Raw genomic sequence first — 25,573 nt, forward strand, 5'->3', positions numbered from 1 at the left:
CATACATGATTTTGTCACTTAATACACGTCTACAGGTGTTATGCCTAGATAGCCACACAATACAGCCAGTCATCAATTGTAACAATTATTACAATTGCCGTGTTATGCAAGGTCTCCTAGCAGACAAATCAGGAACAGGGATGTCTGCCATCCCCTGTTCAATTTTATTTATTTATTTATTTATAGTGTTTTATATAGCGCGAACAAGACCCGTGGGTATCAGAGCGCTTAACATAAAAAGATTACAGATTGACATTATAATAGCAATTATTACAACAAAACAGATATGAGGTAGAAGGCGATATGTTATCAGGGGTGATTAGATAAATATATTCCTAACGCCTGTGCAATTAGCATTAAGAGATGCATAAGGCTTAGCTTGTGTCATAGTCATATAGTCAAGCTAGGTGAGGTAGGGTTACATAGTATTATCAGTACAATTACATGAGTAATTACCAATAGGAGTTGAATAGGTTTAGCTTGTAGCAGGGATCATATAGATAAACAAAGTAAGATAGAGGTTATATCGTTTTGGGTGTGAGATACAGTGTGATCACATATATATGAGGTAGCAGTAGAGTGTATAGCCGAGGCTTGAACGGGTATCAGTCATTTGTCTTATTGATCTTCAAATTATTCATGATGAGTCAGATCCTCTTTTGGCGTAATTGTTCATACCCATGGTCTGTAGGCATCTCTATGTAGGGTATTTACTCATCATGTGGCTCTTCAGTATAGTATATATATGCTCTTCAATACAGTTTGCTCTGCACACTTTGAACATATATAGTTTTCCCACTGCTCCAGAAGTGGTAAGTGGTCCCCAAAGCAGACTACTCAAAATAGGAGTGTGGCCAGAGTCTGTTGCCAAATTTCGGCCAGAGCCTCGTACTCGCTTGCGAGCCCGGTTACTCTGTGGTTTGAAATCTCAGGAGAAACAATATATAGGGCCACTTTCCCAAATCATCTGTTTTTAGCTCTTGCCGCGACTCAGCTTTTAGCTATCTGTTGCAACGACTTATTGAGGACAATACCAATACTTACAGTGGGCTTTGGATCAGCCCACTGCTCACCATTGATTGAGTTTCTTGTCAGTATCATCTGCTTGTATCTTGTTCTATGGATTTCCTTCCTCTTCTTGTGTTTGTCCATCTGCTGGTGCGCATCTTTTTTTTTATCATCCTTTCGATTGAATGGCAGATATATTTGAACAGTTCCACACCAGGGAACCACTTTTTTAGGTTTTTCTTGCCACACAGCTTTTAGCTGTGCCTGTGAAATACCTATTGTGGACCTTAAAAGAAAGCATTATTTTGATTGAATGACTTGTATTCTTCCACTGCTCACATTCAGGGAACTACTTTTTGTCTTGCATGGGATAAGTGAACACTAGAAATGGTTAAATATCTCAAAAATCTGCACTCTGTATCGAGGTGTTTGTTTTTAATAATACAGATTCTGCATTTTTCAAATCAAGATACCTGATGTCTCGTTAAATAGGACAGTTTCTGCTTTTTTATGCATGTTTATTTAAATGCACAAAAGCTTCACTAGTTGTTTTGTTAAAAAGCAAAGTTTGTGCTTTATCTATCCAGGATACTTATTAAATGTTAAATAACGAACATTCTTCTCCATTCATCCTCTACACCACATACATAACAGATTCGGCATTATACTTTGTTAAATTCTGAATTTTTTTATCCGGAGGTGGTTGTACTAGGGCCCAAGGACATTTTGTTGACCGTAAATAAACCCTAGTCATCTTATTTAAATGCACTCTGTGCCCGCTTAAACCACATTTTGTTTGACAAAATTGTACGTAAGACCTTCAGAATTATACACTTGTTTTATATATAGGTGTGTCAAAAATTGGGATTTTGCAATGCATTTCGACCCTATTTCGTGCCTTTTGTGCTGTCCAAAAAGAAGCAAATATCCCTGGCCAATATTTTATGAAAAATGAAGCCCAGGCCGCACTCTTTGTACAAAGAATAAACATTTTGCAGTGACCGGAATTCCTAAAGATTACAAAGTGAAACAGAGGGAAGAGTGGGTTGAAATGAGAGAGGGGCCCTTTAATACACCTGAGACTTGCTGCATATATTAGGAATCGTGGGGCCAAGAGGCAGGTAAGGCTCCGCCAATCCCGGTTCAGGATGGCCTGGAGTGACCTTAATGTCGGTTTCCTTGGGAGGAAGGGTCATCCAAATGACCCGCAGCAGGGTGGGTGGGGGTAGGCCAAAGCTTTACCTCCTACGAGCAGCACGCCAGCCGCCATGATGTTTACATGAAGGATGTTGAACAAATAAGGCCAGGGATGTGCAGTTCACAGCAAGCCAAGTTTGTATAAATGCACTGGGCCGCAGTGGGCCTGCACAGCGCTGCCAGGGTTTCAAGATTCCCCTTGGCACCGCGGTGCTCTCCATAGCAGAGGTCGCTAGCAGCCTCGTGTGCCCTATGATTCCCCATACAGTTTAACACTGCAGCCCCCGTGCTTTGCGCACCCCCTGCAGCCAGAGACTAAAAGCACACACAGTGTGGTGGCGTGCGCCCCCTTCAGTCGGAGGCTGCGGCCTCTGTGCAGACTGCACCCACGGTGTGCACTCCTTTAGCCCTTTACAGGCCTGGTACCAGAGCCTGCACCTATATGTAAAGCGTGCACTATGCAATCAGCGCCTGCAGCCCCTTGCACTCCCCCCGGCAGAGTGGCAGCCAGCAGGTGCAGTGTGCACCAAGACTGAAGTAATTCTGGCGCTCCTCGAGCAGTTCATAACCCCTGTGCAAGGGTACTACTCCACAGAGGATAGTATGCACTTTTACGCCTGTGATAGACAGTATTTGTGTTGTGTGCCCTTCTGCAGTGTCGGGCCTTCAGCAATGGTGTGGTATGCATTGCTGCAGCGTTAGTGTCTGCAGCTCACTATGCAGTGTGAAGTCCTGTTGCATTATGCACCTCTTCTGCCAGCGCCTGTAACCACCGCCCAAAAATTATGCACCTCTGCTGTCAGTGCCTCTAGCACAGTACATTATGCACTCCTGTTTTCAAAGGTTGCAGCTCACTGTGCAGTGTGCACTTCTGTTGTCAGTACCTGTATCCTCACTATCCAGATTATACACTCGCCTAGCAGCTGTACATTATGCACTCCTTATTGCCAGTGCCAGTATTTACCCTGTGCACATTGTGCACTGCTGTCAGTGCTTGTTGCAGCTGTACGTTATGCACTCCTGATCTCAGCGCCTCTAGCAGTTGTACATTATGCGCTCCAGCTGCCTTTGCATGTTGTAGCTGTGAATTATGCACTCCTGCTGCCAGTGCCTGTTGCGGCTGTGCACTATGCACTCCTGCTGTCAGCGCCTCTGGCAGCTGCACATTGCACCCCTGTTGTGACAGCCTGCAGCTCTCTGTGCACTTCCTGTGCAGGGCGTGCATTCCTGCTGCCGGAGTCCGCTGCTTATGCAGCCTAGTCTAGCACATCAGTGCCTCTCCCTGTTCCCGCCAGACTCTAATCCCGCCCTCCCCCTCCGTGACCCCACAGCACAGCGCGCCCTGGCCCCAGGCCCCTCCCAGCCGCCTCGGCCCCGCCCACCCCCAGCGCCCTCAATGGCCCGGCCCCGCCCCCGGCCCGTGTTATTTTTCGAATATAAATATCAGGGCAGCGCAGGGACAGGAAGAAGGGGCCCGGCTTGAGAAGCACCTCCGCCGCCGCACGGGCCTGCCGCTGTCCAGGCCTCGCTTTCTATTTATTTATTCCCCTTTCCTAGACTTATGTAGTTTTCAGTCCCGGCCACCTCGGCTTCTCCTCCCTGCAACTTCCCCGCTTTATTGTATTTATTCTGTGCAATAACTTATATATTCGTATATATACTCCAGCTTTCATGAGCCCCACTGCTCGTGCCGCCGCTGCTCCGCTTTGCACTTTTACTCCTCTGCACGAGATACTTTGAATTGTGAGACCCGTCCGGCCGCAGCCTCACTCTCCCGCTAGCGCCCTTTTGGTGATTTATTTGCATTTGCAAAGAAACTTCTCAAGATTCTCCCTGCGGCTCGCGTCCTTGTGCCGGGATGGATTTTGAGCGGATCTTCAGTGACTTCGGGCCCTGCAGCCGGCAGGACGTGGCCGGGGGGTCCTGCGCCCCGCACGCGGCCCGGGGTCTCTTCCGATCCCACTCTGGGGGGGCCGTGTCCCCGGTCACCAACCTGACCCTCAACCTGAACAAGCTGGGCGGCCTGGGCAGGTAAGTCTTCAGCGTCCCTGCTTTTACTGCTCTCTGTCCTGCTTCTTTTGCACTGTCCTGTCTCTCCCCCCTGTCCCCCCGACCACTGCACCCACTACCCACGCTCTCTACCCGCCTTTGGAGTTTGTTGATAACTAGGCCTGTTTGTGGGCCCTGCCTCCTTGGTTACGTTTTCTTCGGTGCTGGCACGTACGCTGTGTGCAGCTCCTGTTTGTGGCTGCGGGGTCCAGGGCCCACTCGAGAAACTGCTTCTTGTGTGCAACACAGGCCGTGCACGCACCCTGCAGCTCTCAAGGGGGGGCTCGCACTATGGCTTGCGTAGATTTGGGTATGCATTGTGCCCCCTACATTAGAGGGGCTCTTTCCGTCCACGACATTTTATTGCTAGAATTATGTGCATGTAAAGTTATTCGTGCATCACACAATTCATTCATCAACTTTGCTGTTGGGTGTGTTTTATGAACATCTAGTCGCTGCCACCCATCCCTTACTACCTCTCCTAAATGTGAATTTAGGTGTATACGTCATGACGAAGTTGTGTTTTGTATTTACACGGTATTTGTGTTCTTACACTAGGAGCCTGTGCTGCGAGAGAAGTCCAGCCTCAGACGTATCCTGGGGGGTGGCAGACTTCTTCTGCACCCCCTCTTTTCTCTTAATGGTTAAGGCTCAGTGGTTGTGCATTCACACACATTGTGAACCTGTGTTTTGTTGTTTTTACACTGTTTCAGAATCTCCACCGGTTGTGTTTTTACACTGGGGGCCTGTGCTCCGAGAGTAGTCCAGCCTCAGGCGTATCCTGGGGGATGGCCCAGGGGTAGTGCAGACGCACACATTGTGAACCTGTGTTTTGTTTTTACACTAGTTATCTTTACAGGAGGGCATCGCAGCCTCTGCCTGTGTGCGGTGGTCATTTCCCAGCTGCGGTGGGGTGGCAGGTTTCTTTTGCACCCCCTCTTCTCTCTTAAGGGTATAGGCCCAGGGATAGTGCAGTCACACACATTGTGAACCTGTGTTTTGTTTTTACACTAGTGATCTTTACAGGAGGGCATCGCAGCCTCTGTGTGCGGTGGCCATTTCCCAGCTGCGGTGGGGTGGCAGGTTCCTTCTGCACCCCCTCTTTTCTCTTAAGGGTATAGGCCCAGGGATAGTGCAGTCACACACATTGTGAACCTGTGTTTTGTTTTTACACTAGTGATCTTTACAGGAGGGCATCGCAGCCTCTGTGTGCGGTGGCCATTTCCCAGCTGCGGTGGGGTGGCAGGTTCCTTCTGCACCCCCTCTTTTCTCTTAAGGGTATAGGCCCAGGGATAGTGCAGTCACACACATTGTGAACCTGTGTTTTGTTTTTACACTATTGATCTTTGCTAGGTATGAAATGCACCTCGTGCCAGTGTGTGTTATGGTCAGTGCCCAGCTGACCGACTCTGGCACCCCTCCTCTCTGTTGATGGGTATGGCCTGGGAGTATGCCATTCACACTCAGTGTGACTGTTGTGTTTTACACTGGTGATCTGAGAACTGCTCCCGTGTGCGCTGTCCTCTTTTCCCAGCTGCGGCTCCCGCTGCACCCCCTCTTCTCTCAGGGGTTAGGGGGGTGTTGCAGTCACGCGCTGTGACGCCGCCCTTTGTTTTGCACTAGTGATCTTTGCGTGCCCGGTTCATGTCTCCCCTGGTGCCCTCCGGCGGCCTCTGCAGCGCTGATCCATCGGGGGACGCCGCATCCTTCTTATCTTCGAGGATTACGGCCCTGGGGCTCCCAGACGGAGTCCCCACGCCACCCGAGCCGCATCGAGGGAGGGGGGGGGGGTGCAAGAGCCTGGGGGCTGTGACACAACAGCTGTGCTGGTGGCGGGCTACCAGGCTCATTACCATGAGAGATCACAGGCTGTCACCAGGGGGGAGGGGATTTGTGCCGGGGTTCACAGGTCGGGACCAGCAAACCGTGCAAGTGTCAGCGCCGACGCCTGGACGTGCACAGGGCGTCACGCCCACCACTTAACGACTCCCGGAGAAATAAGTGGAAAGGTGTGTTATCGAACAGGCTGCAGGAATATAAGGGTTTGGCCACGCCAGCAAAGCTAAATGCGGCCAGATCGAATGTTATTGTGAACAAATGTGCAGAGGAATTCACTTTTATTGCTAAAGTGCGAATGCCAAGTTTCCCTTGTAAAGATAAAATGACCCTGGGAAATGACTACGTCATGTCTCGCAGATGGCATGTTCCTCGGTTTCCCCCGCGACCAGGCGAACACAGCTACCCCGGAGAGAGGCAAGGGGAGGAATACGTTTTGTCCATCACACATATTGGTCCGCTTATACGTGGGCGTGGTGCACAAATACCAAGTAATGCAGTGTATATATATCCAAAGATCGTTAAAACGTTGCAGAATTGAGTGTATACAAATATCATGGGTGATAAAAGCCAAGATTGCTTTGTCCAAGATCACACAATTTGGGACAACTGGCATCATCTTGTTCTGACAACCTAAAATTTAGCCACTCAGCCATATCTACACCCTGAATCCCACATACAGATGAAAGCAGCAAGCTACTGTTGACTTTCCCAGGCACTACAGGCCCAAAGTGTTTCCTGCTGTTGATCTGCACTTCCCGGTGCTGCTCTGCTCCCCGTTCATTGGCTGCCTCGCCTGGGTGTTGTCATTTAAAGGGAGCGCTAGGTTAGCGCTGTCTTTGGCGCCCCCTGTGGCGGAGGTGGGCAATAACAATAATACCTGGAGGGTTGCCCCGCCCGTCCACTTGTCTGACTTGTACCAAGTGCATACGTGCGAATCCCTCGGTACAGGGTTGAAGGTTCATCAGAGGCAAAAAGGTTCATCAGAGGCAAAAAATATATTTTATTTAGAGAATGTTGGTGGCAAGCCTGCGGGACTGATGACCCCCAGCCGTGGAGGCCTTCCTGCAATACTGTGCGGAAAAAAAAAAGTTCACCAATAATCAATTTTTTCAGATTAGAACATGTATATAATAAAAACGCGAGGTCCTAGGTATGTAACATCGGGAGGCTCGGAAGTTATCGTAAGAACAATAGGCGCTTGGAAGGCTAGTGTATATGTAGGAGCTTTGTAACAGTGGAGTGGTGTGGCTCACTGGTTAGAGGCGGCAGACCTGTAAGCAAAGAACGGCCCAGGACCAGGGTTCAATTGACGGCAGGGTCTCGCCTCGGTGCCTACTCTAACCAGGGATCACACTCGATAACTCTGGGCATTAGCTTTCCTCATCTCTACAACGGCCCCCCACATTCGCCGGGGATGCCTGGTTTCACCCTGGAGATACCCAGAAAGGGACCATCTCACAGGGAAAACTGGACGGGTTCCCCAGCGGTCTCCAGCGCCAGGACACTCGGGTAGAGTAACAGTGCGCTTTACAAGAATCCCACATTTACAATCTGCAGCTGAGTCTGGTGACACTAAGTGTTATAGCCAGGGGTGTCTCCCTGAACCAATGCATTCACTGTAGTGAGCTGTGTTTGGCACCTTGTCTTAGATTCAAATTCCGGTGGGGCCCATTCAGCCCCTCATCCTTTAAGGTCGATACGAGCACCAGTTTCAGTTGAGTAATCCACATGTTTCCAAACTCAAGCCCTGTCTAGACACTGGGGCTAAGTGACAGTCCCATTCATTAGTACTGAAAGGAGTACAGGTATTCTTTGCATCGGCCCCGAAACGTCCTTTGGTGCACGAGTGCAACGGGGGGTGGGTTCTTAGAAACAAAAATAATAATGCCCCTTGCCTAGTTGCATTTCATGAACATTTTACTTGTTTTGTCGTTGTGGCCTAGTCACAACGCCATGTAGGAGTAAGTGAAGGAGTACTCCAGTAATGCTGCTTCACATGGGCACAGGCCCCTGCTGGGTCTGTGGTGTAAGTAAGGTGTTGGCTGGGTGAGTCTGCCGCCTGCGTGGCCGTGGCAGCTCAGCTTCCCCCCCCCCCTAATACCCCCCCCCCCCCGTGCTGCTCATTAACCAGACAACCTTGGCTGGGGTAATCAGGCCTTCTTGTGGAAACACTAGTGAGTCCAGTGGTCACAATCGTGCCATCCTTTTTGGGATACCCCTTTATGAATGATTTTCCTCCAGAGGATTGTGAATGTCCCGAAAATCCACAAAGCCCACTTTACATACTGCCCCAGCGGATCTAGACTGAATGTCGGGGGGGGCTAATGTGCAAGGGCGGGCAGACCACACCCTGGAAGGGTCAGGTTTGGACATGGGAGCAATTCTTGATCAATAAATAGTTATTGGGATTGGGCCTGTAGTGTATCAAGGATGCCATGGGGCCCCCCTGGTGCATTCAAAGAAATTAGCCCCTTTGACTGCTGTTGAGAGAGTAAAGTAAAGAATTAGCAGGGTTTAGTGACCACTCGGGGCTCTGTGCCCTGGTGTCACTGCACCTGTTGCACCAATGGAGACTGCACCCCCTGGATAGGAGAAGATCTTTGTCACACGTGGGCATTGGTCCTCGATAGGTTCCAATGGGGCCACCTGGCACCACTTTCATTTTATTCTGAAAACCATCCACCCCAGGCGCTTCAGGTTCATTGGGCACTCTTGTTCATCATCTTATTTCTAAGGGTGGTGGGAGTTAATGACTCCTACCCATGGCATGTCGATTCTACTGAGTGATGGCTACAGGTACCAAGTGTCAAGTAATTACGATTAATAAATACCAAAAGCGCAGCCACCCCGCTGCCCACGTCCATATTTGACCTTCACTTTCCAGACCCACAGGAGAGCTCCAGTCACCCATGGGGGCCACAACGGTGCCTCCCCCCTGGGGTGGGAGGTGGTGTCTGACCCCTAACCGCATGGGCCAAGCTCGAGAGCAGAACAGATGGGGCTGGAGGGATGTGATCATGGCGGGCTCTTTGTCCCACGGTCAGCGGTTATGGGCTTTGTTCAGAGGAATCTGATTGGCTATCGCACTGTCGACATCCTAATGCATTTTCAGGTTCATGCATTACAACGAGGCAGAGTCCCTTTCGTGGTGTAAACCAGGTGTGTATTGTTGCACAGGTCAGTGGCACTCATGAGGGTGACAGGTGGAGTTTGCCCTCTGTGGCTTGAACCTTTGACCTTGGGGTGGGGGGGTCAATCCTGATCCTTACAGTGCACACTTAGTGCACTGAGCTGTGACTGCTGGTAATCACAGACACCCCAGAGGCACGGTCACCGGTGCGGTGTATTACTAACTCGATGCTGTGAGGGCCGGTAGCACGCACAGGGTCACTGCTGCTTCCGGTTCCGGTGGTAAGCTCTTTGGGCACTCTGGCTAAGTAAGGCCCTGCACTGCCGAACTGGCGTTCAGCACATCCGAGCTCGCGCAGAGGCCCCTCTCGTGCCCCTGCAGATACCCACCGCAGCAGGATGTTATCTCGCACCGATAATCCCCCATCATCCCTTTTTGTTTGCGACAAAGCGCGTGGCCTCGGGCCCGGGGCTGGGCCTTGACTCCACGGCCGGGCCGGCTCCAGCGAGCATTGTTTGGATGAGCGGGGTCGCGCCATTGTCGCCTGGCCCTGATCCGGTGCCCTACAGGGGAATGTGACCCCCGCCCTCCCTACGCTTTCAGTGACACTCTCCTCGCATGCTTCAGTGACACTCTCCCTCCCTCCGGTTGCTTTCAGTGACACTCTCTCCTTTGAGTGCCTTTTATTTCAGTGACACTCTCTCCTCTTGGTTTTAGTGACCCTCTCAGGTTGCTTTCAATGACACTCTCCCCTTACGTGCTTTCATTGACACTTCTCGTGCTTTCTGTGGCACTCTCTTCACGTGTTTTCAGTGACTACTCCTGCTTTTAGTGACCCTCTATTCTCTCTTGCTTTCGGTGACCCTCTATGTCTTTCTTACTTTCAGTGACCCTCTCTCTCCTCTTGTTTTCAGTTACTCCACTTTGCTTTCAGTGACCCTCTATTTATCTCTTGCTTTCAGTGACCCTCTTATTTTCTCTTGTGCTTTCAGTGACCCTCTATTTTCTCTTGTGCTTTCAGTGACCCTCTATTTTCTCTTGTGCTTTCAGTGACCCTCTCTCTCCTCTTGTTTTCAGTAACTCCACTTTTGCTTTCAGTGACACTCGCTCCCATCTTGCTTTCACTGACACTCTTCTATTGTTTTCAGTGATACACTCTCTCCTCTTGCTTTCAGTAACATTTTCTCATTCCAGCGACACTCTCCCCTCTTTCTTTTAGCGACCCTCTTATGTAGCTTTCAGTGACCCTCTATTTATCTCTTGCTTTCAGTGACCCTCTATTTCCTCTTGTGCTTTCAGTGACCCTCTATTTCCTCTTGTGCTTTCAGTGACCCTCTATTTCCTCTTGTGCTTTCAGTGACCCTCTATTTCCTCTTGTGCTTTCAGTGACCCTCTATGTTCTCTTGTTTTCAGTGACTCCACTTTTTGCTTTCAGTGACCCTCTATGTTCTCTTGCTTTCAGTAACCCTCTATGTTCTCTTTTGCTTTCAGTGACCCTCTATGTTCTCTTGCTTTCAGTAACCCTCTATGTTCTCTTTTGCTTTCAGTGACCCTCTATGTTCTCTTTTGCTTTCAGTGACCCTCTATGTTCTCTTTTGCTTTCAGTGACCCTCTATGTTCTCTTGTTTTCAGTGACTCCACTTTTTGCTTTCAGTGACCCTCTATGTTCTCTTTTGCTTTCAGTGACCCTCTATGTTCTCTTTTGCTTTCAGTGACCCTCTATGTTCTCTTGTTTTCAGTGACTCCACTTTTTGCTTTCAGTGACCCTCTATGTTCTCTTTTGCTTTCAGTGACCCTCTATGTTCTCTTGTTTTCAGTGACTCCACTTTTTGCTTTCAGTAACCCTCTATGTTCTCTTTTGCTTTCAGTGACCCTCTATGTTCTCTTGCTTTCAGTAACCCTCTATGTTCTCTTTTGCTTTCAGTGACCCTCTATGTTCTCTTTTGCTTTCAGTGACCCTCTATGTTCTCTTTTGCTTTCAGTGACCCTCTATGTTCTCTTGCTTTCAGTGACCCTCTATGTTCTCTTGCTTTCAGTAACCCTCTATGTTCTCTTTTGCTTTCAGTGACCCTCTATGTTCTCTTTTGCTTTCAGTGACCCTCTATGTTCTCTTGTTTTCAGTGACTCCACTTTTTGCTTTCAGTGACCCTCTATGTTCTCTTGTTTTCAGTGACTCCACTTTTTGCTTTCAGTAACCCTCTATGTTCTCTTTTGCTTTCAGTGACCCTCTATGTTCTCTTTTGCTTTCAGTGACCCTCTATGTTCTCTTGTTTTCAGTGACTCCACTTTTTGCTTTCAGTGACCCTCTATGTTCTCTTTTGCTTTCAGTGACCCTCTATGTTCTCTTGTTTTCAGTGACTCCACTTTTTGCTTTCAGTAACCCTCTATGTTCTCTTTTGCTTTCAGTGACCCTCTATGTTCTCTTGCTTTCAGTAACCCTCTATGTTCTCTTTTGCTTTCAGTGACCCTCTATGTTCTCTTTTGCTTTCAGTGACCCTCTATGTTCTCTTGCTTTCAGTGACCCTCTATGTTCTCTTGCTTTCAGTAACCCTCTATGTTCTCTTTTGCTTTCAGTGACCCTCTATGTTCTCTTTTGCTTTCAGTGACCCTCTATGTTCTCTTGTTTTCAGTGACTCCACTTTTTGCTTTCAGTGACCCTCTATGTTCTCTTGTTTTCAGTGACTCCACTTTTTGCTTTCAGTAACCCTCTATGTTCTCTTTTGCTTTCAGTGACCCTCTATGTTCTCTTTTGCTTTCAGTGACCCTCTATGTTCTCTTGTTTTCAGTGACTCCACTTTTTGCTTTCAGTGACCCTCTATGTTCTCTTGCTTTCAGTAACCCTCTATGTTCTCTTTTGCTTTCAGTGACCCTCTATGTTCTCTTTTGCTTTCAGTGACCCTCTATGTTCTCTTTTGCTTTCAGTGACCCTCTATGTTCTCTTGTTTTCAGTGACTCCACTTTTTGCTTTCAGTGACCTAGTTTCTCTTGTGCATTCATTGACCCTCTTATTTCCTCTTGTGCTTTCAGTGACCCTCTCTTTTCTCTTTTTTCCAGTGACACCCCAAAGAGGAGGCCGTCCATGACCTTCCGGAGGGAGAGCTCGTTGCTCTCGCGCACATCCTCCTCGGACTCCTCCGACTCAGGTGAGTGCCTGACTCCAGTCTGGACTTCTCTCACCTGGTGCATGGCTGTGCGCTCTTGGCGCTGCCCCGGGGGTCTGTTTGTTGCATCCTTCTGGCGCTGTATGGCATCTGGCCAGTTGTTGGCGTTGTTTTCTATAAGAGCAGGCCATGTCCTCTGGGGTTAAACCCAGACCCTCAGCATTGAGGCATAAGGTGCCCGTTTCAGGGGCACGGTGCCCGCTGCAGTGGTGGGCGCTCCAGTCGAGCGCCAGCAGACACCGAGTTTGGGAATGTGGCTTTGTGTTGACATTGCACCGATGCTGGTTTCAGGCCACCAGTGATGCTTAGCACAGAGGAGTCGATGCTTCTTTCCCTGGGGGGTGTGTGTGTGCACGCGACAAGAGACAGGTGCCCTGTGATGGGTGCAGGTACCTGCAGGGGCCCCTCAGGTATGTCAAACATCCCCGGCATCCCGTCAGCAGGGAGCACGCCCCCTTGAGTCATGGCTGAGAGCTGCAGCGTGGGTGTCTTCAGGGTGTGTTTGTGGCTCGCAGGCTGGCTGTGTAGATTGTGTCTTCAGATCTGGGGGTGGAAAACTTGCTGCTGACCCTGGGTGTGGCGGGCTCGGCCACGGCGCATGCGTGCCAGAAGCCTTGCAGGTAACCCCATGTTTACTCCATAAGCACCGTAGGAATGGGTTAATTTTTGGGAACTCTTTAATGCGCCAGTCATGCCAGTGGCACTCTAGAGAGGGTTCCCCAATGCCCTTTGGTGCGCAACCCGCTTAGCCGTGTGTTTACGGCCTTTAAATTGGCACTTTATACTGGTGTTTTAATATCAGCACTGTCTGGGACCACCGCTGATGATCTGCAGAACAGGTGTTAACAGAACAGTAGCCATTGCTGCCCAGGGGGGTGGCGCCCAGTTTGCATGCGGCTAGGCGCCAAAAAATGAGTCCACCCTGCTGCTTCTTTGGGGTGGCAATGAATGTGCATTAATGAAGTCTATTGACCTGTAAGGTGGCCCCGAGTCCCCGGGTAGCCATGTTGCCCTCTGAATTGGCACCCAGTGTTACCCCACCCCCTTGTGCGGCTCTGCGCCCCCGCTGTAGCGAGTGGTTGAAAGTGAATGGCATGGGGTTGTTAGCTTGCAAGGTGGCACCCAGCTGGCCATTTTGTTGCCCTCTGCGTTGGCACCCTGTGTGGGGCCCCCTAGTCCTGCGTTGCGCCCCCGCTGCAGCGAGTGGTTGAAAGTGAATGGCATGGGGTGGGTTCCTGTTTCTGACCCGCGCTAAGGTTGCACTTGTCTGTCTGTCTGCGCAGGTTTCTGCATGGATTCGCCCAGCCCGCTGGACCCACTGGATATGGAGGAAACGTAAGTGACGCATTCATCCTTCTGCCCGATTACACGTTTTTCAACTACCTAAAGGACACGATAAAATGAACGCAAATTCACCGAAATGCCAGGGGTATCGGAAGTGACATCACACACCTGTTGACCTTTAGTTTCAGGTTTCAGTCACACACATGCTTGCACATACACACCCATTCACTCTTACTCGCACTCTCAGGTAAATGCACTGTTTGCACTTTAAACGTAAAAGTGGTGTAACTTCTTTTCACCCACCCACTCCACCCAGAAGTCCAGTGGTGGCATTGCCTACTTCCTCAATACAGCTTGCCACACATTGTGTGGCCTTGTGTTTTATCTCTGTAAAATCCTAAGATAGTTCAGTGGGGTGTACCCCTGTTCTAGAGCTCAGTGCATCAGACCATTTGTCAGTTAGCAAAGTACCAAGGTGTGTGTGAATGTCAGTCCAGAGAGTTAGTGTAATAGGTTAATCGTCTTACTGCAGAGACTTAACGTAACCTGTGACCTGCGAGTCTTCAGTCCATGCAAAACTGGTCTGCTTTTCACGATTTAGAAATTGGCAAAAAGTGAATACCATTGAAATGGGTGATAGTAAAGTATACTTCTAACGCCTTTATTCCATGGAAGTACTTGCATAAAGATTGCAATGCCTAATATCAAGCATAGGGATATTGTAGACATGAAATTGAAGGACAAATATTGAAAGGTAAATGCATAAAGAGAACGCATAGATTTAATATTCTTAACTCCTTCCTTGCTCCCTGAAGATATATATATAATACACATACACACACATTTGTAGAAAGTCTCTACTTGCCTTTCGATGTTTCGTGGCACACCATAAAAGTCAGTTGTATGCATTACTGAGTTATTTTGTGTGTTGTTGCGGGAGGGGGGTTGTAGTGACATGTCACAAGCTTGTAGGAAGCAGTTTTGCACAGATGTTTGGTGTTGGCGGGCTGCCCTCTTGGGCTCTGTGTCTCAGCACCCCAGAGGTAGGTTGAAGGGGCCGGCTGCACAGTAGGTTGTTGTGCGGTCACTGATGCTTTCTGCCGCAGGAATGAGCCCTGGCAGCTGCAAGCCTGGTGGCAGGGGCAGCTGTCGGGTCGATTGCTGTCCAGACCCTGCACTCAGCTGTCCAGGCCCGGGGCCTGCCAGGGCACCCGCTCAGCAGGCCTGGACCGCGCGGCTCAGATGAGGGCTTTAATGTGTACAAAGGCCCCGACTGTTCTCGGACTGCTGTGGCCGCGAGGATGCTTGGGCACGTGACTTCTTCCTGCAGCGTCCCCTCTCTTTACATCTCGCATAGAGAAGGCACCTTGTTGGGCTTGCCTCGGTGGTTTGCACTTGCGAGCATCGAATCCCTTTACGAGAAAAAGCATGAAAATAAATGGCCGTTCCTTCTCATATCTGGTGTCCTACCCCTGGAGCACCTTTCCTCTAAATATCCGTTCCACAACTAACTTCCTCAAGCTCAGGAAACTGCTAAAACTTGGCTTTATCTCCCTCTTCCTTTCTGTTCGAGGCTTCGGACTATCTAGGTCTGCGTCTCTGTTTTAGAGCCCCTAGCACCTAGATACTTGCTTGGGGTGTGCTTGGCGCTATATATCCCACCCACACATATAAAACGTGCCTTAGAAACGACCATGGTGTGGCCACTGAAGTGGCAGTATTTCCCACTTTAATCGTACTCACTTTATCTAGATTGGAAGCATGAAACGCCATGGTGGCCCTGCAAGTATTCGAACAGCTGGCTTGAGAATGTCCCTAGAGACATTGTCACTGCACCAACCCTTTCAGTCGCATAGTTACCAGGTGTTAGCCCTAATAACAATAGATATGGGCTGTACATTACTGTGTGCGAAACCTGGAATAGCCAAGTTTAGCCCCAATGATGCATTTAAAGCCACACATGTACTGGAGGTGGGTGCGAGGGCGTTAGATAGGTTTAGGGCACCGGCCAATGGCCTTGCGCTGCAGCTTAGAACCAAGTTTTGCTGCAGCAGTGAAAACATTATGCGGCAAGAAAAGGCAAATTATGCGACACCCGTGTGGCGTGTTTCATGATAGTATGACTTCATATGTTAACTCTGAACAAAGGTTTCACGGTTGTAGTCACACTTACACCAAAGCGTATCCTCGGCTCAATAACCTAGGTACCTCCCCCGGATCCCTGCTTTGCCACCTCTGAGGCCAGGGGTCGCAAAGACAGTGCCAGGGGTCGCAGCTTTGATATTGAAGGTGGCCAGTCAGCATTTGAACCGGGCTTCCCACTGCATATCACACTTATTGCTGAGATTTTAGTAACTTTTAATCCGTTTGAGCCAAATCTGTACATTATGCAGAAGAGTAGTTGGCATTAAGGGGCAAATGTGGCAAATCCATAGTTATGAGGAAAGCGCAGCAGCCCCGGAATCGGATATTTCCAGTGTCCCTGGTTCACGGACAGACATTAGGTGCTGAAATTTGAAAGTTGCGCGCTTTTCTCTGGGTGTGTGTCAGTTGTGGTTTGCGATTACACAAGCCTATCGCAGAGTACACAACGCCCAGGCCCTGTAGGTGTTGTTGGAGAGGGTAAACAGTTCCCTGAAGGTACATGGGCGAGACAGACACGAATATTATGTGAGTTTAAACTTGTAACTGATTCGTTCTTGCGTGCCCGGCCCTGCTCATGCTGACGCCCATAATTTGAATCTTTAGGCTCGGCCAGTTGATTCCTCCATGTTTACTGTTCACATCTGTGCGATGCAGTTTGTTTGCATGTTAAGGGCCCAGCGATAGTATTGTGTGAGGCCAGAGAAAAATCCGAACCCTACCAACTAATACATCGAGGTGGCCTAGCGGCCAATGTGTGCTATTCTGTTTGTTAGCGCTATGTCAGACATTATCATACTGGGTTCTGGTCTCTGTTTTTAGGGATTTTGGTGGTTTCACAGCTATGGGTCTAACGTGGTCTCTCTGCTTTGTGTAGCGCCTCTTTGCAAACCACTGCGCCTTTATGCGCTATTACTGGATTGAAGAACTGGATGCACGTGTTCGTGTGGTCCTCACACATGGCTCTCACCCCCTCCCAGCTTGGCAGCAGAAGGTGGTGATACATTTTCCACTGTTGCACTTGCCAAAAATGTCCCACACAGCTGGCTAGAAATAGTAGTATGCGATGATTCCGAGAGAACACGGCAGAGCTCACCCATAATGCTCCACGAACACCGCACAAAAGGACTTAACCTGCCTTGTTCCTCAACAGTGAAAAATCAATTTCATGGCTATGCAAGGGAATGATGTCAATTTGAGTAACATGCATTAACTTTCAATTAGATGACTGCCAGATTTAACCGTGCTCGATAAAGGAAATATACGGTTATTATTGACATTACTTTGTGCATTAAATCGTGTCACCGCCAACCTCCATAGCGCCTTGAGGCCGCACCTGCCGAAAACTCGATTGATTAGGTAAAAACGATTTCTGAATCTATTTCCTGGCAATTGTGTACATCTGGGGAAGTGATTGATAAACTCCAGGCGCATTTTTACCACTGGTTCCTCGTGTTATCCATTTATTAGCAGCGTCTGTTGATTCAGATATTACTTTGATAGATCGATAGACGTTTGAAGAGGCAACAATGCATATATATCATCACAAATGTATGTATTTATAAAATAAGTCGGAGACACCCTATGCAATTATCCATCCGTTGCTCCGTGCTTTTTTATATTCATTCATGCCTCTTCTAAGCACAAGAACATTTCCGTAATCTCGTGCACACGAGCCAAGAATCCTGGCATTGTGTGTATGAAAGATACACATAGCGCGTTGTTATTGTATAAACAGGGCGTGGCTTCAGCTAATAAAGCTGTTATAGGTGAGTGGAGCCGACAGGTGCCCCCGCACCTGCTGGGCCAGTTTATGACATCGGAGCCCCCGGGGGCCTCCAGGCACCGACAAAAGACGGGCTGCGGCAGATGGCGCCCATTCAAAACTCCCGCCTAAAATCACACAGCGCATCTGTGCGGATTCCTCTGCCTCTCTAGGAGCTAGAATTACCAAACAGTTTTTAAAAGCCGAGCCGTGGGCGGGGTTTGCATTCCACCAGACCAAAGAGGCCTTTTGTTCGAGCAATAATCTTTTTTTTTTCCTCTTTTCTTGGCTCTGGGGTAATTGGCGGGTAGGGCACGCTTCCCATCTGCCGCGGGGGCGGGGTGGGGGGGCTGGGGGGACGCTGCACGTGCTGCTCGTAGGACCCCCTCCCTCGGGCCTGAATAGCTCCTTTCTGCTCGGGCCTCACCCCCTTTTGTGGTGCCACACTTGTCCCTTCCTGGCCCGGCAGACAGCTGCGGGGGGGTCATGATGCCTCTATTGGGCATATGGGGCCTGCAGCCACCTCATTTGCATACAGGTGGATGCGCGCCGGGCCTGACCCGGCTGCCATGGCGACCGCCCGCCTCCTATAGAAAGGACGCTCAGGCCCTTTATTGGAGAGGCCTTTTATTCACAGCATCAGTTTGTTTTTTCAAGATTTCTGAAGATCTGAAAAGGGCCAATTATCGTTTTTTGTGTGCCGTGTTTGCGTCCCAGATCATATCTGGAACAGCTGGGGCAGGGTGTGATTAGTTGTGGCTAGACCACCACGATGTTGGCATACATAAATGTGTCTCCCTGCTGGCCGGCCTAGGCCGCAGACTTAGATTTTGCTGCCGGACTTCTTTTTATCACTTTTTTTTTTGTTTTGGTTTTTTGTTGTTGCTATTTTAGGTATGTGTTAAAATAAAGCATAATCAGTGACCAGTTTTAAGTTTTCATATACCAGTAGAACCGTTACAAATGGAAGCTCCTAGTTTGTGGCCATCTGAACTACCAGAAATTAGTCTTATGTCGGTTATTACGCCGTTCAGAGACACTTTTAATTTATGGCGGTGGAATGACTGCCTACTGCATTGAAGGCATCTACAGATAAAGATTTTATCGTGTGATTAAGCGTACTTTTGAGTTGTAAAATAGTGCCTCCCGCAGAACAAAGCGAGCACACTATAGGGAGTGGAATGATACACCAAACAAGCAATTGTAGTGAAGGAAAAAGTACTCCTGGCTGCAGCCAAAGCCCACTCTATGTATATTTTAATTAAAGAATTGGCAACAGTAGGTCTTGCAGACAGATGCTCTATTAAGCCAGAGCTAAAAAGTTGTGTAAAAAAATAAGTGAGCGGGATTTGGAAGGGGGGGAGGTAGTTCACGGCGAAGTTCACAAAACGGGCATTTATTCTTTGTCATCCCAAAAAGTTTTTGTGGACCACAAATAGCAATGTGTCCAGGATCACACCGGGTTCTCCCAGGGTTTGCAATTCACTCCCATGACACAATCGCAGTGTAAATTGACTGTGCACTAAACACTAATGGCGGCAGCGGGCCATGCGAGCTCTATGCACACTTCCTGCAGTGTGCCCTTTGTGTTCAGTGTTTACGAGTATCACACAGTCTATAGTGTGATAGACTGGATGTAGGTCGTTACAACGCATGCTTTTTCCACGCATGCCTTTACAACGCAGGTTTTACAACGCAAGTCGTTACAACGACTTGCATTGGGGGGCGCTGAATAGTGAATAGTTTAATTTACTATTCCAACTCCAGTCCCCGTGGATAGTAGGGAAGGTGGTGGATAGTAAATTAAACTATTACCTATCCTACAGCGCCCCCTCCAGCGCAATTCGTTGTAACGATTTGCGTTGTAAAAGTTGCGTGGTAAAGGTAGTGCGTGGTAAAAGTCGCGTTGTAAACGCTGTTTACCGATAGACTTGTTACTCGTGGGAAGGTTATTGTTGTGTTGAACTGAAATGTACAGGCCGCTGGAATTTGTGGCAGGGGGGAGCTAAATGATGTGGCAGGTTTGAATAAATCAGGGAGCAGAAAAAGGCACTTTCTGCAGCATAATGCAGCATATTTTTGGGTAGTATCCCTTAAATATGTTGTGATTTTTTTTACAAATGCTGATACTGTCTGGGTAAAGATTTCACTTCATTAGTACCAGTTTAACAACCACTTTCAGAAATAACCAAATGAAAGATGTACAGTTACATTTCTTTCCCACGCCTGGCAACACGTAAAACGAACCTATCGTTCTATACAATAAAACAGAAGATGTGTTGTCTCAAAAAGAGAGAGAGAAGGGGGCATATGTGTGTCTGTGTCCACGTGTTTCATACGCGAGCCATGTAGTTTAAAGAGGCATGGGAAAGTTTAGTGGTATTGTATTTTCAGAAGACTTTAAAACCCCAATTGTCAGGCATACACATTTCTCTTAAATGTGCCCACGTATATTTTGCTGCCAGAGGTGATGAGACGCCATCTTTAACTCATTCTTTTTCCCCTTGCAGTTTTGAAACAGCATTTCATGAAACTGGACCAGTTGCCAACGAGTAAGCATCTCTTTTCTTCCCTAATGTTTGCAAAAGATGTCTTGCTCTTTGGAGGGGGGGAGAGGAGGGGTAACATTTGTCTTCTGTGTCTCGCATGGTTGAGAGGTCGTGTCTGCCCTTCATAAGTGACAGGTCATGTGTGGCCCTCATGGGTGATAGGTCTCGGGGGCCCTGTTTGCAGGACCTGCTCGTCCAATCTCTTTCTTCTATGCCATGAGCGCTCTATGCCAATCTCTTCGTGCCTTGAGCGCTCTTGGGTTTCTGATTGCTACCAAGGCCTGTTAAGTTAAAGTTTGTAGATTTATATAGCACGGCTTATCCCCCGTGAGGGTACCCAGGCGCTGTCCATGGGCACAGGGAGATTTTGTCCAGAATCACAGGACGTTGTGCCAGCGCCGAGACTCGAACCTGGGTTTGAACCTGGATCCCAGGCTCCCGAGTCGGCAGCTCTGGCTGCTGTGCCACATCCTCTCGACAAGCAGCCTAGCCCTAGCTAGTGGGAATTTTACTCATGCTGACCTTTTGGAAAACAAAATGGCTATTTTTTTTTTAATTGGATTTTAATATTAGGGTGAACATGCAAATATTACAGATCTGGGAAAGTGTTGCTATTTTTGAGACTGGTCGTTTCTCTATATTACACATCAGAATCCAGTCATCTCAGATAATATTTAGGCGTTACGATGCCCGCCCACACATCTGCAGTCTAGAAGACTGATGACAGCAATGTGAACTCTTACTCTGAAGTGAGTTACTTCCATTGCAAGGACCTATTTTTGGGGCACTGGGCTCTTTCAGTCCCGTGACTTTCTTCATAGTAGCTGGTCGGGTGGGATTACTGTAAAAAGAGGATGAACGTGGTTTGTTGCGTGACCTCCCATGTTATAGTTAAACCCCATTAATAAACATGAACATGTTGTCGATGGTAATTCACTAATGTATGCCTTACCCTTGATTTTTCAGCAGCAAGTTCCCAATAAGAAGAATAAATTCCCTTCCGGTAAGTTTTTTAACTTTCTTGCAGACACTTCACAGAGATCTATGTTGAAATGGTGTAATGTACACATCTACTGCATTTTCTTCAAAAATGCACATCTGGAGCGGGAAATGGAAGGTGATGCAACTGTTGAACGATTTCCCATACTACAATACGTTTTTAAAAGTCTCAGTAGCAAGAAATATTCTGCTCTTCCCAAACTGCGGAGTGAGCCACCCCAAAAAAGGCAGCCGCCACATATTTTAATTTATCAGGGTTGTGCACCGTTGTTACGCAGTAGTTGTTTTCTGATCAGAAAATATATGGACTAGGAAACCCTCTGCTTCTTAGTTAAAACAAATGCTACCAGATTGTTGCACTGTGATGGCATCATTTTCTGTGTTTGTTTTGTTGAACCTGATGCAGTGGTGTGACCCCCTTAGCTCTAATACAGGTCAATAATATTTTCAAAATAACAAAGGTAACTTGCTATTGGAGACTAGGAAGATCTTATAAAAATGGCCTAGACCTGATAAAAATAATATGAATATATGAGACAAAGTGCAAACAATTTAATACACTAAAGAATGATATTACACTTGCTTTAGGTGGATTAGAAATTAATAAAGATTACTATTTGACTAGTAAAACATGGAAAGCGCTTATCAGGCTTCTCGTTCAAGAAAAGCTCCTTAAACTTTCTCAAATATATGCATTCTGATCTGAATTCCTATTAAAGTTACAACAGAGCGTTTGTCATTACAGATACCATTGTGCCTGGCCTTGCCAGCTAGATTCGTATTTAAATTTTTAAGTGTGTTACGTGCACTGTGTTTCAACAACCTTTATAGGTTTAGTGGCGTAAGCATTTTTTAACTCGGACTGTCAGCCCTGTGTTCTGTGCTCACAGTCTGCTAAACAAACTCCACCCTCTCACTGACTGTCATTCAGATAGCCCTGTACATGTGACTGTTTAACATGTCTGTGTGCCCTACAAGGAGTTCTGCAATGCCATTGCTGATTGCATGTGTTCTGCCTGCTCTTCCAGGTCTCGCTGCTGGGCTCCAGTCTTGTCCTCAGAAACATCTCCAATTCATCTGATTTCTCCCACGTCACAGAGCGGGCTCCTGCACCTTGCGACAAGGAAAACGTAAGTCACGGCCCGCGTCTGCTTCTTCTAGAAGCGTGCTATTGTTTAACTTATTAAACTAGACATGACAAGTCTGTTTCAGTTTCCTGCCTTTCATATTTTTCAAGCTATTTTCTTTTGATTTGTCTTGTAGTGTAATCATTTTGGGCTCTGATTCCTATCTGTCTCATCATCCTCCACCACAGTAATTACTTAGTTTCAGCATAAATCAACTGAATAATGACTGGGATGTAGTCTTCTTGATGTCCATAACATAGCTCAGACAGACTTCTTTTAATTGAAGTTGAAGTGTTATTTACTTGCTGGTTTGGAAACGTGAATAGCATTGGAAGCAAAATAAATACATAAATAAATAAAACATGCTGAGTTTGTACTTTTGGATCCACTGTTTAGTAACATGGATTGTCTGTGATTTCTACAGGAGGTTTTTATTTTTAAGAAGCCATCTTCACGTCCAATTCCACGATTCCGCCATTGCTCATTCGAGGACCAGAAGGACAGTTTTGCCCAAAGACCAAATTCAGCACCTGCCCTCATGGTAAGTGTCGCCCCCTGTATGAAGAGCAAGTCTTTTCATCACGTGTCCTACATAGTCGATGTCACGTTACATTTGTTTGTTTCTAACTTATAATATATGCTTCTTCGTTTACCACCAAAAACCATTTCCATTGGTCTTTTCACTATTGGCGTTACGCAGCCGGTTGGTGTTATTTTTAATTTTATTTTGCTCGTCTTTCGTTCCCAGTGCCTCACCCCAGAGAAGGAAGACCAGGAGCTGGACAGCGATAGCCCTATATTCATTCGCCGCTCTTCCTTGGTGTTCTCGCCCAACAAAGACGAGGACGATGGGTACATGGACATCATGCACGAGCAGCCTCTGAAGGTGAGCGGCATGTCTGAATCCAGAGCACGCGCCAACATTTCACGCAAGCATCAGCAGATCGCTGCAAATCCCACAATTTGTACTTTATCGTTGGTTGTCTCTTGAAATATCGATACCACAAATACGATCGAACACAACATCAAACACAACATCGAGGCTTAAATATCGTTTTCGAAAACCGCTCCATTGAGTGTTGATTTTTTGTTACGATTTTATTTTAATATTTATTTTTAACTCCAATGAGGAGATATTTTGGAAATTAATATGCAGGATGAAATAACTTAGTTACATGGTATTTAGTCCACAGTACTCTGGTACTATACCTAAACATTAACCTGTCATGTCCCTTATGGCCCCAGTGCTTAGAGGCTGTTGCATCATGTTGCGCTTTACAGAAAATTAAATTAAAACATTTTAATAGAGGTGCATGTGTGTCAGAAGCAATCTTCCCCAGGGGAATTCAAAAGTGTCTGACTAGATCAGACTAAACATATCTGCAGGCTACCTTGGCAAAAAGACATGCATCAGTGTAATGGGGTCTGGCCTTGGCTATAACCAGGTAGGGCCTCATTACGAGTTGACCAGTAAAATAATGCATACATAATGCAGTCTGAATTACTGGCATTGCAGTGGTCAGGTAATTCAGGACCCGGTGTTGCAGCTTTAAAGTTCTTGGCATTTCATTTTCCTTTCTCAATGAGGCTTAAAATATTTAATCTGTATTTTGCACATCAGTCTCCTCTTGTTATGTCTGTCCTCCGTACTTTGTTCACATTCTGCTGCATTTTTACTGACATACGCGAATCTGGTGTGTGAGATTGCCTGCACAATTTATAATCCCAGTTTTGCCAGAAACTCCTGTTTTGACCAAATTCAGGAGCACACGAGATCTCAATAACATTTTAGCGTCATGTTTATAAACTACTTTAGAGATGCAAACACTACATAAAAAGATACTGATGAAAATTGACTTGGCCTTGAGAGATTGAAGTCATACTTGTGAAATGTCATGCAAAGTTGATGCAAACGTCTCTTGTGCTTCTTCATTAAACTGCCCTTTTCCCCCCAGAATGACACCAACCTCCCGTCCGGGATGGAGAACCTGCTGACAGCCCCCCTCGTCCGGACACAAGAATCTGAAACGGTGAGGGTCTTAAAAAGTATTGGGGTTTGGAGGGCGAATGGCTGGGTGGATTCTGAGGAGCAGGAGAAATGAGTGAACCGGTTTCAGAAACGCTGCTCTGGGAGTAACTGTAGATGCTTTTATGTAATTTTTGCAAAAATATGTTTGCGCCTCATTTTGCTGCTGCATTGCACACCATCATCAGAACACTCAGGGGCTTGGAGCCCTCCCATTACTTGCATTGTTTTCCCTCTTGTGATTGGTGTCTATGCTTGTCAATCTTGTGTTTGTCCCACCCATGGAGCATAACCTGTTTACTGTGTCTTGACTGACTAGCTTCTATGATTCCACTGCTTGCTTTTCATGTGCTACTTTTTTTAATTATGGGAGTGCATATGTTTCCCATCAGTGTTCCTCGTGTTTTTCTCCCCACTGCGGAGTGCAGTGTGCTGCTGAAGGTTCCGTGCGCTTCTCCCTACCCCTCCATGTTGTGCTCACCCTTGTGTGCTTCCCTTCATTGCTTTCTTGCCGTTGTGCTTTTCTTGTCCATGTGCAACTCCCCTGCACACTCTATGTTGCTTTCTTAGCCACTGCTTCTCCTTACCACCCAGGCCCTCTGTGTTTCCCCCACTAGTGTCCTCATGTCTCTCCCATTGTTTCTCCATGTTGCTTCCCCACCTGCGCCCCACTGTCCCAGCCTTTACTTCCCTCCACACGCACCCTCCAGTCTTCTTTTTCCCACTCCTCGTCCTGCTTCCTTCACCCAATCTTCCACATTGCTTCCCCTATGCCCCCCTCCCAAAAATAAAGGCTTTTGCGCTACTTTTTTTAACTACCGATCCAAATTGGTAAATAAATAAAAATGCATCCTTTTGTAGGCATGAATGATAAAAATTAAAAGGCTGCCTTTTTTTACTTTGTTATTTTTGTAGACATGTACATGTACACCAAGGCTAAAAACTATTAGCAAAGTCAAGTTGGCCATAAAGGCGCGACCTATTGCCTTTGACAAAGCTCGTCAACTCTTGGGGTTAAGAAGTGTGTGGTTTCCGGTGAATGTTGCCTTTTCATGGCCCCGTAGCTACACATGCCTATGTAAATGTTCAGCACAGAATTACTGTGTTCAGACTTCCTGCACAAAGAGGCCTCTATTGTAGGTGCACGGCCCTAAATAATGCACCCATAATGCCCGCCTTATCAGCAGCGCCCCTACAACAGGGGCTTGTCCTACTTCCCACGTGCTGTCGAGGGAGCCTGTTGCACTTGACGTCACGGCTGCATTGTAAACGTTTAAAAACAAAGAGCGTGTGATGC

General features: G+C 47.5%; 1 protein-coding gene across 4 annotated transcripts in view; it reads left to right on the forward strand.

Annotated features, from left to right (window-relative positions):
* Nucleotides 1-3,657: 3,657 nt before the first annotated feature.
* The window catches only part of CDC25B (cell division cycle 25B), a 32,360-nt gene continuing 10,444 nt past the window's right edge, over nucleotides 3,658-25,573 (forward strand). For 2 of the 4 annotated variants that reach the window (XM_078674549.1, XM_078674550.1), the window contains exons 1-9: nucleotides 3,658-4,236; nucleotides 12,278-12,366; nucleotides 13,668-13,719; nucleotides 20,086-20,127; nucleotides 21,091-21,127; nucleotides 22,152-22,253; nucleotides 22,675-22,791; nucleotides 22,999-23,136; nucleotides 24,206-24,280. In XM_078674549.1, coding sequence (XP_078530675.1) covers nucleotides 4,064-4,236; nucleotides 12,278-12,366; nucleotides 13,668-13,719; nucleotides 20,086-20,127; nucleotides 21,091-21,127; nucleotides 22,152-22,253; nucleotides 22,675-22,791; nucleotides 22,999-23,136; nucleotides 24,206-24,280 — 825 coding nt within the window. In that variant the 5' untranslated portion in view covers nucleotides 3,658-4,063. The remainder of the gene's footprint in view (nucleotides 4,237-12,277; nucleotides 12,367-13,667; nucleotides 13,720-20,085; nucleotides 20,128-21,090; nucleotides 21,128-22,151; nucleotides 22,254-22,674; nucleotides 22,792-22,998; nucleotides 23,137-24,205; nucleotides 24,281-25,573) is intronic. The other 2 variants (XM_078674551.1, XM_078674552.1) reach the window with 1 other exon arrangement.

Source organism: Lissotriton helveticus, chromosome 2_1 (assembly GCF_964261635.1).
Source record: "Lissotriton helveticus chromosome 2_1, aLisHel1.1, whole genome shotgun sequence".
In the NCBI taxonomy this organism is placed as follows: Eukaryota; Metazoa; Chordata; class Amphibia; order Caudata; family Salamandridae; genus Lissotriton; species Lissotriton helveticus.